The sequence below is a fragment of the Sus scrofa genome, chromosome 18 (assembly GCF_054392235.1).
Source record: "Sus scrofa isolate SSC_HxYL_T2T_F1_AM1 chromosome 18, Sscrofa_HxYL_maternal_Yorkshire_Landrace_v2.0, whole genome shotgun sequence".
NCBI classification, from domain to species: Eukaryota; Metazoa; Chordata; class Mammalia; order Artiodactyla; family Suidae; genus Sus; species Sus scrofa.
The window spans coordinates 54,593,356-54,609,596 of NC_139400.1; the positions used below are offsets into that span (position 1 = coordinate 54,593,356).

The following is a 16,241-nucleotide window of genomic DNA, read 5'->3' on the forward strand; positions in this document are numbered from 1 at the left end:
ATAAGAGTAAATGGCTACAGTTGTCTTCTTTATCCTTGGCAGTTGGCAGTGGTGGTTGTAGCTACCAGTTGAGCGCTCCTAGAATGCACGCATGGCACTCTGCTGGAATCCCAAGGCAGAGAAGATAAGGAACTAAACTTTTCAGGCGTTTAAAATCCCTTTGCCTTCAGAAAAGAAAAACAAAGTCAAAAGATAATGCCTATCAAAGATATGTTGTTTGCATGTTTTCCCTTCGTGTTCTATGAGCCCCTTATCCAAGTCATTATGTCATATGTGTTAAATGTTTTGACATTTCAACTGCTTTGATAGAGGTAGGTGCTCAAAAGTATTCTTATCAATTTGTTATTTTCTTTCTCATTTTTCCTTCTGATTATAGCAATTTTAGGCTTTCTATTCAATATCTGTTCTTCCCTCCTCTGATTCCTTCCCTTTCAAAAACATTCTGTGGACACGCAGAAACCCATAGTTATCATTCTTAACTCCCATTTAATGATGCTCTTGAAAAAGTAGCTGTATAACTTGGAGGTTAGTTATTTATATTTCTGTGGAAGCAGTATATTAAATCTTGAAAGCCTATACTTTTTATTAAAAGTGTTGATTTTTTTTGTTCCATGAATAGAAAAAAGTTTATAGATTTGTTATTAAAAGCAAATTGGGACTTTACATATGACTTACAGGCAACCTTTAATTTTTTTTTCATAACAATGGAAGAACAGGTTTGGCTTGGATAATTCGAATCAAAGCGTAATCCCAAATCTTGTCCATTTAATCTTCTCCACATCCAAATATTTTGACTAGGATTAACAGCAAGAATAGTCTTGATTTATGTTTTTCCTTTAGGCAGGCAAGAAAGTGAAAGGAATTACAACCCCCCCCATTTGTTTAATCTCCCTTTGAGTACTGGAGTGTTTGTGGTTTGCAGTCAGATATTCTCATTCACTTGTTTTAGGACAACATATTTAAAAAGGAAAACTGTAAGAAGATGTTAGTTTCTTTTTATTATGCTAGAAAATGAAACCAATGTTGAAAGAAAAAAAATGGTGGTTGTCAGTATGTACTCTGAGAAATCAAAACCAAACCAAACAAACAATTAACAGAGTGGCTGTATGGTTTCTGCAGAGTGACCCTGAGAGTTTATTCACGTGGTGGTCTTGATTAGAAACGTTGCATTTCCCCCTATTGGGGATTTCTAGGACATTTTTTAAAACCTTCACACATAATTGATAATCTCTTTAAGGACACTAGGTGAAGAATAGAGCTCATTTGAGATAGAGGGAGAATTTTTTCAATGCTAAGAATAGTATGGTTTGATTTCCACCTTTCCAAAGTTATATTTATAAGTTGGTCAACATTTTGGTCTTATTTTTCTTATGAGAATCATTTGTGATATCTCTAGTGTCCCATAACTTCTTTCTTGGGCATTGGTTGAGTATGTAAAGGGAAGAGTGCCACCTACTGAGTCACCAATAGTCACCTAATTCTTTAGCACCTGGATTTTCCTATACAGCAAGAATGAGCAGTCCCATTTTGGCAGGAGTAACTAATGAATTTAATGCTGATATGAGAACACTTGATCTTGTAATGAAATCAGTTCATGACACCTCTAAGATTTTTCTCTTTCAGAACTAGGAATACATGTTTGTAAGTCAAGGGACCAGAAATTTATAGCTTCTTGTTTATGGGCAGATAACACAGATGAATTAAGATGCAGTTGTAGGGAAAGTATTTGTCTGTGTTAAGCATATAGTATCCTTTTTCTTGGGAGGGGAGCTTTGGTCCACCTGTTTTTTTCATGGCTTTCCTTTGAAAGTATTTTCATCTCAGATTGCTAAATAAGGCTCTTGATAATATGCTAGTGTACACAATTTTATAGTTAATCCAAATTATCACTAGTCTTTTAAAAAAGAAATCTAAATAAAAGAGAAAAATACAAAAAAATTCTAAATGAGTTTAGCTCTATGTTATCAGCACTAAAGTATTACTAGAAAGAAGAGAGAAACAACTGAATAGGAAAAACCTCTGGTGATTTGAAACAGTTCAATTGTGTCTCATAAATTCAAGATTAAGTGTCATATATGGGTGATAAAAGTGGCACAGGCTAGTTTTTATATACTCATTATTCACTTAGTTTGTCTTTTTCAATTAAAGCCAAGTCTATCTTTTTCATTCCACTGAGTTTACATTTCTTTTTCAATCACATAGTGAGCATATTGCAATAGATGCTACCTAACAGGGAATGTAGTGTAAATCTTAGACTGAGGTTTTATTCACTGTGGCTCCTTTGAAAATGTGTGGTAAAAAGATTTTGATTATTAGAAGGTGCCATTTATCAAGAGTCATCTTTTAGAGGTGAAAAATGTTCATCTCTATCCTTAGACAGTCCAGTTTTCTATCAAAATAAATCATTTAGCTTCCAAAGCCAATTTTGAAAATGTTGTCAGATGATTAGATTGTAAGATTCAGGTATGTTTTACCTGTCATGTTGTGAGAACTTCCTGTGCTTATTCATGTCTCTTCTTCCATGTTCGAAAAGTTCACAGTTGAGCCATAATCTGTAAAAGTGCTAGGTAATCAAGAGAAAGACATTCATTAGGGCAATCAATAACTTCTCAATTGGCCATTTTCCGACTTGGGCATTTGGCTTAATTGGTCATGTGCCCAGTTTAACTGGTTTTGATGTTTTCACCAGTGGGTCAGAACATACCCTCCTTTAACAGAGAGGGGGAAAAAAAAAGGTATCTTTTTGTTCTCATGCCAACTTAAATTCCAGGCTGTGACCCTTATCATATGAAGTTTAATGACAGCACCTCAGTGAATACAAAGTGAAACCTGGCTCAATTCATAAAGTAGAGGAAGATGTGGAATTAAGTAGTAAAGCCATTTGGGGTGTGGTCTGATTGGTTTTTATACTTATTTTATTGATCTGAGGCTGAGCACATGGTAGTGGATTCAGTCTAATTCTTGTCCCTCTCTCCTGTACAATTCAGACCATCCCAGAGGGTGTGTGTGTGTGTGTGTGTGTGTGCGTGCGCGCACGCGCGCACACCTGCCCTCTGCTTGCATGCCTGTCCAGGAAGGTAGTGGGGGGGGGGGAGGTTGAGGAACTAGGCAGGAGATACCAGGCGTTATTTTTGTGACTTGTTTACATCCTCCAGCCTGGCAGTCATATTCCGGACTGTCTGCTAGTGGAGGATGGTGAGGGCAAGTGGTCAGACCTCAGCTTTTTTGAAGAGTAGGAACCTGTGCTATGTATTCAGCTTGGAGAAGCCACAGTTTATTTTATCCTTTGCAAGAGTTTAAGAGTTTAAAAACTGTTCTAACCTTGTGTGGTTTCACCTTTTCACTGTGTGATCAGTCTGGAAATTGATAGAAAGCTGTTAGCTTCTCTGTGTGTGTGTGTGTGTGTGTTAGATACCTGTCCTAGCCTCTTTGGCTCTCTAGGGGGAGGTGGGTGGAAGTTTTTCTAGAGGGTCCATAGTACAGGAAAAAAAAAAAAAAAAAAAACCAGGGAAGTTGGAGTACAATTTGGTGATTTGGGTGCACTAATATTTTGCCTCTTAGGGCTTTTGCAGTAGCTGTTGAGAGGTTTCTAACTTAAACTGCCTGTGCATTGCTGAGCCGAGACGCGGCGGTCGTCTTTCAAGTTTGCTTTCAGACTTTAGCGTGTATCTACAGAGCGGCTATAAATCAGATCGTTTCAGCGGCCTTCTCCCCCAGATCTTTCCAGTTGTACCAGGAGATGAGGTTTAGTTCTGACAGCGTTCAGGTGTAACAGGAGCAAAAATCACCACCACCTTTGTATCTGCTGGGTAACTTTTTCCTTGGTGACGACTTGGGGGCAGAGGCGGACCGATACGGGCCAATGCGGCCAGTGCTGGCGGCGCTGACCTGCGGTCTGCGGGACGAGGGCGGAGCTGGGTCGGGTTAGACCTGGGGCTCAGGGGTGGGTCCCTAAGCCCCTCTCCCGCGGAGCCAAGGTTCCTCTTTTGCGTAACTCACCAGGCCAAGAGGCCAGCGAGGAGGCAGGCAGCCCTTTTCTTGTAATCGAATTACGGGCTGTTCCTCGAATTACGGCTGTTGTCCGATTTACAGGGGGTCCGAGGTAGTGAAATCTGCATATTAACAGAGGGCCGCGACCCCTAAAAGACATGGAAGAGGGCTAAGGCGCTGGCCACTTGGCCGTTTGCAGGGCTATTCAGAGCGCAATAAAAAGCTTCAAATCTTTTTTCTAACCGGCCAGAGTGCTGATTCGCCCAGGACTTTTATTACTCGCTTTTGAAATATTACCCTCGCTCTGAGCTACAAAGCCGCAGACCCAGTCCCATTTGTGCGGCGAGGGAGCTGCTCCAAACCAGCGCTCCCTGCTCCCAGCTCCGATGACGCGAACCCTGGAGCTTCAGGCTCCGAGTGTGGGTGGCGGAGCCCAGGCATCTCCCCCGGAAGCCCCGGCAACTTCTCAGCACCGGTGCTACGTCTTTGCGCCGAGAGAGCGGGTCGGTGCTCTGCGCAGGGCTCGGCCAAGGCCGCGGGCACATCCGTAAGGTCTCCTGTGCCTGGGAGAGGATGATTTCGTTCGATTCCAAAATAAATGGGCACAGTGTGGATTTTGAGAAATAACCCGGATTTCAAAAGCTTGAAAACCCACCGATTCTGTGGGCACCAACAAACTAAGGTTATTGCAGGGGCGGAAAAACCCCAGCAAAAATAGATTCTAGGCTTCCCTCATCTCCTTTGTGAAATAATTTTTAAAAGTCAGTGTTTATTAAATCTTTTTGTTGGCTTAAACTCCTTTTCTGGAGTAAGCTTAGAAATAGATACTGAAGACTACTCTAAAAATACAGGATTTCTCTCTTACTAAATCTCTGAATCTCCTCCCTCTCAGAAAACACAACACAGATTCTTCCTGCAGTCTCACGCTCTTTCAACAAGTATTTCCTCATAAAATAGCATAGTGCAATAATTTAAACAATTGGGGGGGAGGACTGTTAAGAAACACCGTATAGAGCATTATAGCTTTTTGCTTTCTGATTTTTTTTAAAAAAAAATAGACCTGAAAAGACCTTTTAAGGAAATAACTCTTGGGCTGTAATTCGTTCTGTTATTGCTTCCGGAGATAGAAAATAGATCCTGTTTGTTTAAACTTAGATTGTGTAATGAAAATGTAAAATAGGCAATTAAATACTCATGTGGACGAGGGAATTAAAGACGAACACTGAGGAAAGTAACATTAAGCAAACTGTGTACCAGTCATTATTGCCAGTGATTCTCCCAAGCATTGAGTCGGTTGCAAGAAGAAAGCAGCCGCAGAGGTGCTACTCCTCTTAGCCTACTTTCTTCCCGGATGTGTTGGAGCCTTCTCAGAGAAGCCAGTGATCTTTCCATTTCAGCTAATATCTGAATGTCCAGAGGTTGCTTACTCCTCTGGGTACAAAATTTAGAGTTTAGACAAGCGCGCTTTTGAAGATGTTTCGTTATTTTGAGCTCATTTTGGAAGTCTGGGTCCAGTTTGCACTGGTGCTGGACTATTATGTCTCTGTGTCCCTCTCTTCAAACTATGGACTGCTCAAGGAAAGAGAAGCTGTGACATCTTGCTTTTGCTTCATTTTGACACTTACTTTAAACATTAGTCATTAATGGACTTCAAACCAGAAAGATGCTTTAAAAAGTTATTCCAAGACTAAATTTTAATTCTTTTACTTGTCATATTGATTTAGTGAAAAGTCACCTTTACACATTTATTATGAATGTATAGAATAACAGCTTAATCAACTTTGCTCATTGGATCAAGGTACTTTTGTAATCAAGAACTTAAAGTCTATTACAACATTCTATCTCAATTATTAGGTTTTAAATTGCTAATTATGAATACAGTTGAAAGGCTATTTGTTATATTGCTTTGAATTAATTAAATGTGATATTATTATATGTTTTGATACCATATTTTTATCGGTGTGAGTTAGGAGACAAATTAGTTAAAGTGAAACATATACACATCTCTTCAGTATGAAATATAGATAGTTTATAGTCATACCTACTGAAAAAATTAACTGTGTCCTCTATATTAGATATCCTAAAGTGAGGTATGAAATTCTGAATATAAAGTCATGTGGTATTTCATGAACAATAACAGTGGGGCTATTATAAAAATCAAACCGGTAAGGATTTGGTGGAATTGTATGCTAGAGAGAATTAGAAAGCACAATAATTTAGAATTTTACTGGATTAACAAAAAAAGAGGCTATATGAAAATGTTATGTAAGGCCATAGACATCTTATCTCTTGCTTCCTATATTTTAAAGTGGTGGATAAATCTGTTTTCCTTTACTTAAAGAAATATTTCCAGGTAGTAATGCTGAGGCAGAAAGCAAGGACACACAAAAACCACACAACTGATTGTCTTTTTTATTTGAGAACAGCTGGCCAGAGTAGATGGGGCAGATAGGAAAGAAGAGGGCTTGATTTGGGAATCTTGGCTAGAAAAAGGGATTTAGTTTTTCCCTTTAAAGCATTAAACACTGCATGTACCTGAAAATTGATTACACTGGGAAAAACATGCCTTTGCCAGAGACGTTAACTTATATTTATATAATATTGTGAATGATTCGTTCATATAGAAACTTACAGAATACTATAAAATGATAGTAACACATGCATGAAAGCTCCGTGCTTGCTTTTATGTGGGAGAATTTGTTTATGGGGCACCATAGTTTATTAAAACTTGTGTGCTTCTTCCTGGTTTAATGATGCCAAACATCCAAATAGCATTTGCTGTGCTAAGCATAAGTAGAGCATACAAATTTTATTAGTTAAGTGGTGAACAGATTTGTCCAACTTAGTATTTGAAGCATACTTCAACTGTGATGCTTTGGATTGATAAATAACTGTAACAAATTGTACAGATATTAACACTTATGGGTAGAAACAATCATTATCCTATTTGTCTTCACAAAAAATGATTCTTTCCTATAATTTGTATCATTTTTCTTCTATTTCATGGTTTAGATGTTGAAACATTTGTGGCAGATATCCTGAAAGGGGAAAATTTATCCAAGAAAGCAAAGGAAAAGAGAGACTCCCTTATTAAGAAGCTAAAAGATGTGAAGTCTATGTAAGTCACTTACTTGCCTTTTATTTCTAATTTCTTACTTAGAAGAATTTTTGTAATTAACATTTTAATGAAGGATTGATTATCATAGAATTAAAAATTTTATATTCTAATTTAACTGGCGTGATATATTTTAAAGGACAACCTATATTTCTATTATAATAGTTTTTAAAAACAGGCATGCTTATCATAATACCTTTTTTTTGGTGAAGGCTCTTGATTATGTATTTTTCTAAGCATTCTAGCAAAATCCAACTGTGATTTTGATTATTTGAGGATGTATTTGGTTTAAATGATAAGACATTGCTAGGTTGAGAATGTTAACGCAACTATGGAAAATACCTTCAGATACCGAAATGAATAAATGAATGAATAATGAATGTCGTATGTTGTAGGTATTAAAAGAGATATTCTGATTTACCGCTGTAACTTAGGTCTTTAAAAATGTCTTTATTATAAATCCATAAGCCTTTTGAAATCATCATTTCAGGATAGGAAGTAGTTTTTTCTCTAAATGTATATTTGTAATATAGATTTTAAAATACATCTGAATTATTGCACTAATTAGATCTTGTTTTGCTTTGTCAACTCTTTTAAAATATAACATTCTTGTTTTATGTTGCAGCTACCTTCAGGAATTTCAAGACAAAGGTAAATTTTCAAGTTTCATTAAACTTGACATTTTTTTCTCTTCCAGAGATTTTCAGTAGGAAAATCTAACGCATCCAGAAATTTGATAGTTTGAATCAAAATTTAAATTTCCATGTTGGATACTTACTTTCAAGATGAGAGTGCTAGCTCCCCCTGCTGAGAATAAAATTAAAAAGCATATCCAGAAAGCCATAGGAAGTTTCTACTACTGCATCTTCAGTTCTGTAAGGGCAACTCAGTATGGCCCTTACTTCCATGATGCTAATTCATAGGTCATGACCTGAAGCCTGTGGATGCTGGTATGAGGGTCACAACATGAGGTCAGCTAACCTATGTGGAGCGAGGCTCTGGCTTTGGATGAAACAGTATGGCATCTTCTAACGGGTTAGCAGAGACCACAGAGTAATTCCTATCTCTGCCAACTGATAAGTGAGAGAGTAATGACAGTTTCAATAAACCAAGTACTTAACCAGATAAACCTAAAATCAAACAGTTAACAGGAAACCACAGTTTCTTTTCACATTAAGTCATCAAGATCGTTGTGATTGGAGGAAATGAGAAGAGATTTTTTTCCGTATTAAGTTTTTTAGCACTGAATTAAAGGGAAGAGCAGGAAACTCCTCCTCTCCACAGATACTCACTTCTTTCTATTCTACAAAGAATCCTAAACTGTGAGTTTAATCATGTTGTATTTTGCTTAGTCAAATATAGAAATAATGAATGTATGCATTTTAATTATGTTAACTTGTATACGGTGCAGTCTTTATAGGGAATATTAGATATCAAATTCTGCCTCTTTTCTTAAAAGGCATATTTTATTCGAGTGCTTATTTATTAGATTCTCATTGTGGCTTAATTATTTGTACATTAAATGTTTTTAAGCTAAGAAAATATGATAGTATAAAGTCATTGTAGAATTGCGTATGCTTCAGTAATAGGGTAGGAGGTTTCCCTTTGGTATTCTGGTTTAGGACTTGTTCAGGTGTGTGGATATTAAAATTACATTACTGAGAGACATTCTTTGTCTCTAAAGAGAATGAAGGTTTATATAGTATTCGATAGAAATTGAAAAATGAGCCTAGAATAGGAGTTCAAATAACACAGAATTCAGAGATTTCCCATAATCATTTTCCTCTGAATAAGTCATTTGTAGTTCAATACTGCTGTATTGAGTTAAGTAATCACCAAGAGTGCCTGCTCAAAAGTAAGCCTGTGGATAAATTAGATGTATACCTTGGAGAAATATGAGAAGCTGAGTAATTTTATGCCATTCTCCCCTCAAAGTATAATTCAGCTTTGTTCCAAAAAGGCTATTTCTATCGTTTGTTAGAAATAGTAAAGGGAAGTTGGTACAGGCTTCATAGTTGAATAAGAAGAGGTTCAAGATACATCTTTTTTAAAAAGAGGAGTTTGTTAACAGTCAGATCTCTACATTGAATCACTTCATTTCCTCTAAGTAATATTTTGAGAGTACTGCTTTTCTTTTTTTCTTACGTTTTCTTCTTGGGGTTTTTGGATTGTCTTCATCTAAGGAGACCTGGGCAGAATCCCTTAGGGCTGTTTCCTCTCTCTGTCTCTCTCAGATCCATATGGGATCGCAGTGAAATGAACAGAGGCTAGTTTCCTTCTTTTTACCTTTATGCTGCTATTTGTTTCACATACTTTTTTTTACATGATGGTTAAGTACCACTTTAGTATCATTATTGGGAGAAAAGAGGACCAGTAAGAGAGTTCTTAAATAAAATGAATTAGTCTGTGTTAATTCATTCCTAATAAGCGAGTTATTAGTTTCTCTAATGTCCACAGATGTCTATCATGCTTCCTTACTGTCCTCTCATGTCTCCTGCTATAGCCTTTACATACTGGACATACAGAATAACCATCTAACCTTAGTTTTTTTTATACTTAGTTGCAATATAGCCTAGTACTGGAAAGTATACTCCTAAATATAGGCTTCATGCACTAGAATTATTCTCATTTTGGAATTGAGTAGTTATGATTATTTTAGAATTTGTTCTCTGTCACATAAGAAGGCCATAGCTCTTTTCAGTGTGACTTGAAGTAAGTATTTTTTGTGATGAAAATCTATTACTACTTGAGTAAAGACTGTTATCAACTGAGTATAGAATAGAATTTTCTAATGTATATTAGGCAATATGATATAGAAGTTTTACTTGCATTAGTATCTTGCCCTTATATTAGGCTTGTGTTACTCCAGCGGTGATTTACATATTACTATTTTCTTTATAGAATAATTAAGATAACGCGAACCTACCTATGGATGACACGTAATCAGTGATCAGTAAATACTATGTTATATATAGTCTCAGATTCAACTTCATTTATCAAGAGGATTTAGTAAATCTTGATTTGTAATTCAGTTTTCAAATAATTTTGAAGAAATCAGCAGTTATTAAAAGAAGGCATGTACATTAACATTAAACAAATATTTCGAGAGAATATTTTTCAACCTTGTAAAATATTGGTGTCTACAGCTTTAAAAATGTGAATATATTGCTTTCAATTCCCTTTAGATATCATCACTAGAAAACTCTTATTCTCTCCTTTAAAATATTTTACCTCTAAATGAAAAATATTTAATAGCTTTTATCCTTAAGACTCCATTGCTATTGTTAAATGTGAGTCGTTTTACTTAGAAAGCAATTTCCTTTGACCTCATTGGTGTTATTCAGTTTATTAATGGACTAAACTCCTTTTTTGAATGTCATGGCTGTTCGGTAAGAAGGGACCCATTTTAGTTTGTTCTGATAGAAACCTTGAGAACAGCAGAAAAGTCAGACGTCTGGATGATGTTTAATTTCCTTTCCTGTCCCCTTCCTAACACAGTATATGTTCTGTTGAAAGTTAGCTCCCCAGTGAAATCTGAGCAAATAACTTGCAGCTCTCCCACCCCCACCCTCCATCTCTGGCCTTGTACAAATGTGCTAAGCCTGTTTGAGATTATGGGGCCTATGGTAGTAGAAATATATATATCAAAGGTAGTGCTTGAGAAATAGTATCTTTCCTTTAAAACTCTGCCTCATATTTGCACGCTATAAATTAGCCCTTCTATGGCAGAAGAGTTATGTGGAGAATCTTATTTATGGTGACCCAAATCTCTTAAAGTCTTAAGAATTAAACTACAGATTCCCTTAAGAAATGGCAAGTTAAATGCTTAATTCTGTCTATTTAGCTGTATTTTACTGCTTGAAAAGCTCATTTGGACAAATGAACTGAGTAGAATATTAGAAATTAATATTTTTTCACTCAAGTAATTTCCCCACTAAGTTTGTCTTTCATGCTCTATAAAGAGGGAATGGTTATCATCTAAATTTTGAGGTGTATTATTTAGTTTAATGTTTACCTGATTGCACTTAAAGTAGGACTGTATTTGCTAAAACAAGCAGTCGATTGGTTAAATCACCTTCAGTGGTGATAGAGATCACGACTATTCAGTTGCCTTTGGGCTTTATCTCTGGTGTTTAGGAAGATGTTAATTGACCATGAGCCATATACAGAAGAAGAGATAATAGTGATTCGAACCCAACTACTATAAATTTAAAAATATTCTTCAAAGAAATATGCTGCTGTGGTACGATTAAGCCTTGAATTTGCTGTTATTTAAGTTGCCGGTGAAATTATAGGAAGAGAAGTCTTGGATCATTGTCTTTTAGACTGTTAACTTTGTATCGTTAATTAAACTTTCGAAAGTTGTGGGATAAATCAAATGCTTTTCTAGGGAAACGAGAAACAGTATTAATGAGCAACAACCCCATAATTATCCTTGTGAGTACATAACAGGGACACATTCATGTCTTTTCTTTGCGCAATAACTTTTACAAAGAAGTATTTTTAAACTGATCATTAATTTTATGACCATAGAAATGAGATGCAAAATTTATGCTGTTGTCATTGGCACAGGCTCAAGGCACCACTGACATTATGTGTGATTGTAATAGAATGGCTGCCAACTAATGATTCTGTAGACGTTTCATTTGAGCATGCTTTTCTTTGAGATGTCTGATTAGGCTGTAATGCTTTCAATTATGTCTGTAAATTGTATTGGATACATTTACCTGATGCCCATTGTTGCTTTGGAGTTCAGTTTTCTATTACATAAACACAAGTTGAACATTTTCCTTTTAATTTATCAAAGTCTTTGCAGGTATAGCTACAAATACTCAGCCCCTGGGGAGAAAAAATGCTTTGCACTTCTCAACAGCGACCCCTGTGTTCAATTAAAGCTCCTTATACTATCGCAGCTCTTTAAGGCATGGCAAAAAGAATAAAAGGGGGGGGGGGGAGGGATGGATCATCACTTGAACAACAGTAAAATGAAGAAAACCCTTTTGAAAAATGATGTATTTTTTTCAAATTAATGCAAGTTAAAAGGAAATAACCCTCTACGGATACCACAGAAATTCTTATTCTTTACTTTCTGAGATTATTCAAGAGAAGCTTAAAAAGAGGAGGGGGGGGGGCAGTAAGAAATGAGACCAGTAGCAGGACTTAATTTATTTTGTCTTAGGTAAATAGTAATATCACGGTAATTAAAAAAAAAACAATGTTTGAAATGAACTGTAGTTCTTAGAATGGGTAAATTGAAGACAATTTCACTTTACTCTCTAATCCAGAAAGTATTTTTTTTCAACCTATTTTTCCCCAAACCCCAGTGTCTCCCCAAATGTCAGTGACTAATTTGTATAGAATACCCCATCTCATATTTAATATTATTGAATTTGTAGCTATAGTAATGATCTTTTTGCTGTGTGTGTATATATATGCATATATACATGGATATATACACAAAAATGTATATTGGGTAGTATCAAAGAATAATAAATTAATTCTGATTTTCAAATCTTTAAAACAATTAACATTTTTTATTAATCTGTGTTTATTTCCACATAGTTTAATAGATATAAGCCTGAGCATCTGATTTTTTTTTCAAAATCCTTTCCTTAGAGTCATTAACTTTATTGTATTTTTATATTCTTAAGAGTGTAATATGCTAAGTGCTAAGTTATGGTGATGCAGTTGAAGCATCCTAATACTTTTTTTTTTCACAGCAGATTTATTTTATGGTTCATGGTTGAAAGATCCTTAGACAATTCATAACAAAAATTCTTACGTTATTAAGAATGTAAAGATACTTCTAGTCGTTAAGAGCAGTTTTTTGTGATTTTTATTGTCATTTCATGTCGAAACATATTTTTACTAGCACTTTATGAGGTTCTCTCTTACTTCATTTTTTTTGGGCTGCATCCAGGGCATGCAGAAGTTCCTAGGTCAGGGATCGAAGGAAGCCACACCGCAGCGGCAACCCTAGCTGCTGCAGTGGCAAGCTGGGTCCTTGACCCACTGCGCCACCAGGGAACTCCTTACCTCATATTTTAAATCAGACCACTCTTCTTTCCGTTAGAGAAATATTACAAGGGCTCACTGAGTGTTCCAAGGAGTACTTTGAACACCTCCAAAGACAGGGAAGTTGAAATCCAAAGAATGAGTAGTATTTGCAGCTGTTTCTTGGAATTTTCCTTGGGGAAGAAACATCACCATTCCATCATTATGTGCATGCGTGGTGCACATAATGATGGAATCACCAAGGATTATAAGATGGTCATCTCTATGTTCCAGTTTTATTGTCTTGATGGGAGATGGTCCTGTCTTAACTTTCAGAGTTGGGATGACAAATGCTGGTGGAATATCAAAATTATAAGAAAATAGATATGAACTTTGATTCTTATTACTTTGACAGTGTTGTCTTAAAAGAGGTTAATTAGGGGTGCTACCCATCAGATGGATGACTGAGGGTACAGTTTCCTTTTGGAGAGCTCAGTAGTTGTAAGCTGGATCTATCCAGCAGCTCGGATCTAAAAGTAATACTGTAAGCACTCTAGGGCTTTTCACCATGTTTTTTGGGTAATACTTGAGGTCACTGGTTTTCTTTTGAATTTTAAAGAAGTAACTTGAATTGTTAACAGTTAGATCAATGATATGGTATTATGCATACATTTTTCTTTCTTGAATATGGGTGAAGAATGAGGGCTTCTACATAACCAGGATATAGCAGATGTGTGATTCATTCTTTTAAAAAGTTATTCTAAATGAGTATGTGGAAAAAACCCAAACCACAAGATTTTATCATGGGGATTAAATGACTTCAAACTAACCAATCAACCTAAGGTTTGGGAATCATGTAGAAAACTGGCTAGACTTTTATTTTTAAAAGATGACATTATCACTGAATGAAAAGTTGGAAGTATCTAGTTTGTAAATCACCTTCTTTGAATTTAAAATGTTTATATAAGTTTTAAAGCAGTTTTTCACACAAAGGATTCCTGCTTTTGAAAATGCTACCGAGTATTTTTAATCTGTTCTAATACAATCCTATGATTTTTAATGAAAACATAATATGTTTGTATGGCTTTGAATTATCAATTTCTCATCATCATTTTCCCAATTACTGAGTAGGTAAATGGAATTAACTTGAATTATTTTCTCTGTTGTGCTTTTCATGCTTTTTTGTTGCTGTTATTTTGGTTTTGTTTGTTTTGGATACATAGTATCATTTAACCTGCTTCTACTTCTTTGTATTCATAATTTTGGAACTTATATCCTTTTGTAACAGGAAGAAGTGGTTGTATACTGATGTTCAAAAACCTTTACTGTATCTAAATTTCAGTGGCCATACACTGAAATTAAAATAGCATCTATTTTTACCTAAAAAAGTTTTTTTTTTTCTGATTTTCCATGAAGGTGACTGACTTTAATAGTAAAATTTACCTCTTTGGCAAAGTAACACTTTGAAAGATGGCTAAATTATAGAGGCCTTTTCTCTGACTCTTTTATAGGTGATGCAGAAGATGGAGAAGAATATGATGACCCTTTTGCTGGGCCTCCAGACACTGTTTCATTAGCCTCAGAAAGATATGATAAAGATGATGAAGCCTCTGATGGTATGTGACATTTTCCCATAGTATATACCTCTTGATACTCTTAACTCAAAACAATGTAAAGGTCTTGTCCGAAAGCAGATAAACACAGAGGCTTCCGTTAACTTACCTTTACCAGAACCTTTTAAGGAACAGAAGAGCTCTCTCTAGTGGTTTTCCTAAGTATGTAGTTCCTTCTTTTCCTAGGAAATTTCCTTTACTAGAATTTTTAGGAGAGTGTTTGCATCACTATATGAATATTATTAGTAAGTTTGTTGGTTAATTTAATATTATCATATTCTTGCTTAATTTTATTGTGCTGCTTAATGGCTTATTGTATTATTTAGTTTATAAATAATGAAAATGGTTTTTGATCTCTTTTTTTCCCGAAAACTTCATGCAAAATGAGTTCATAAAATATTAAATTAATTATTCCTACATTACCTTCTCTCATTGAGACAGGTTTTCCTCAAATGCTTCTTTTAATACACATTTTCATTTTTCTGATTGTCACCTGAGATATCCCACATTATAAATAATGTTATAGTTTTTTGTATTAATTGAAATAGTAATAAAGTTGATTATTTATCCCTTAGTAATTTTTAAAACTTGCCAAAGTTATGAAACTTGTGTGCTTTCTCTGTTGTAACTACCCAGTTGAGTGCATCTGAATTATAGAGACCTATAAAGGTGATATATCGTTACAAATTAAGAATGTGTATTGATAAATTAGCCATGCATATTAATTTGTGGCACTCAAAGTTTCCCATAGACGTAGCAATGAATAATGCCTTCTGCCACTCTATGATGATCAAACTGTGCAGTTCCATCTCTAAATACAATTGCTGAATGAAAATATGCTTCCTGCAACAGAGCACTCCACATTTTATGTTATCCAGATTATTCCCTTTGGAAACATAAATTGCTTTTATGAGGTATAAAATTATGTCTATTGCAGAACAGGGATAAGTCGAGTACATGCATAAGTGATAAACATTCTAACCACTGATTCAGAACAGCACAATCTTTTTTTTATATTCAGAACTTTGTACAATGTGTAGCAATAATCATCATATTCACTTCATGTTGAATTTTACATTTTGGCAAACATTTAATTTCTACTTTTAAAAAAGAACGAGTTGCTCTTATAGTCCCTATTTTTTTAAAAGATGCACATTTCTCTTCAGTCACACTGATTATCTGAAACAGAGCATTGCCCATTCTAACCTGAACCTCAAAAGCATTTCTACTAGAAAATGTTTTATAATTGATGAAATAATATTTTCAGGCAAAGCAATGAATTATTATTCGAATTGAACTATCTTCCAGACACATTACAATGATTTGTTTTGCTTCTCTGTAAAATGTTGGTAGATAGAAATGAGTATATTTCTGTGTATACATATACAGAATATTTATACTCCCGAGAATATGTATATATGTATACATTCACAGAGAATATATATTCATGGAATATATATACTCAGGGTTTCTCAAAATAGCATAAATGTTTTGATGTTCAAGGGACCGTATCATGTGCATTCTTAAAT

At 35.3% G+C, this 16,241-nt stretch overlaps 1 protein-coding gene across 3 annotated transcripts in view; it reads left to right on the top strand.

Moving 5' to 3' along the window:
- SKAP2 (src kinase associated phosphoprotein 2) overlaps positions 1-16,241 on the top strand; it is a 153,036-nt gene that overhangs the window by 3,117 nt on the left and 133,678 nt on the right. For 2 of the 3 annotated variants that reach the window (XM_021078832.2, XM_021078833.2), the window contains exons 2-4: positions 7,003-7,108; positions 7,731-7,756; positions 14,611-14,715. In XM_021078832.2, coding sequence (XP_020934491.2) covers positions 7,003-7,108; positions 7,731-7,756; positions 14,611-14,715 — 237 coding nt within the window. Of the gene's footprint in view, positions 1-7,002; positions 7,109-7,730; positions 7,812-14,555; positions 14,716-16,241 lie in introns of all 3 variants that reach the window. The other variant, XM_085005662.1, reaches the window with a different exon arrangement.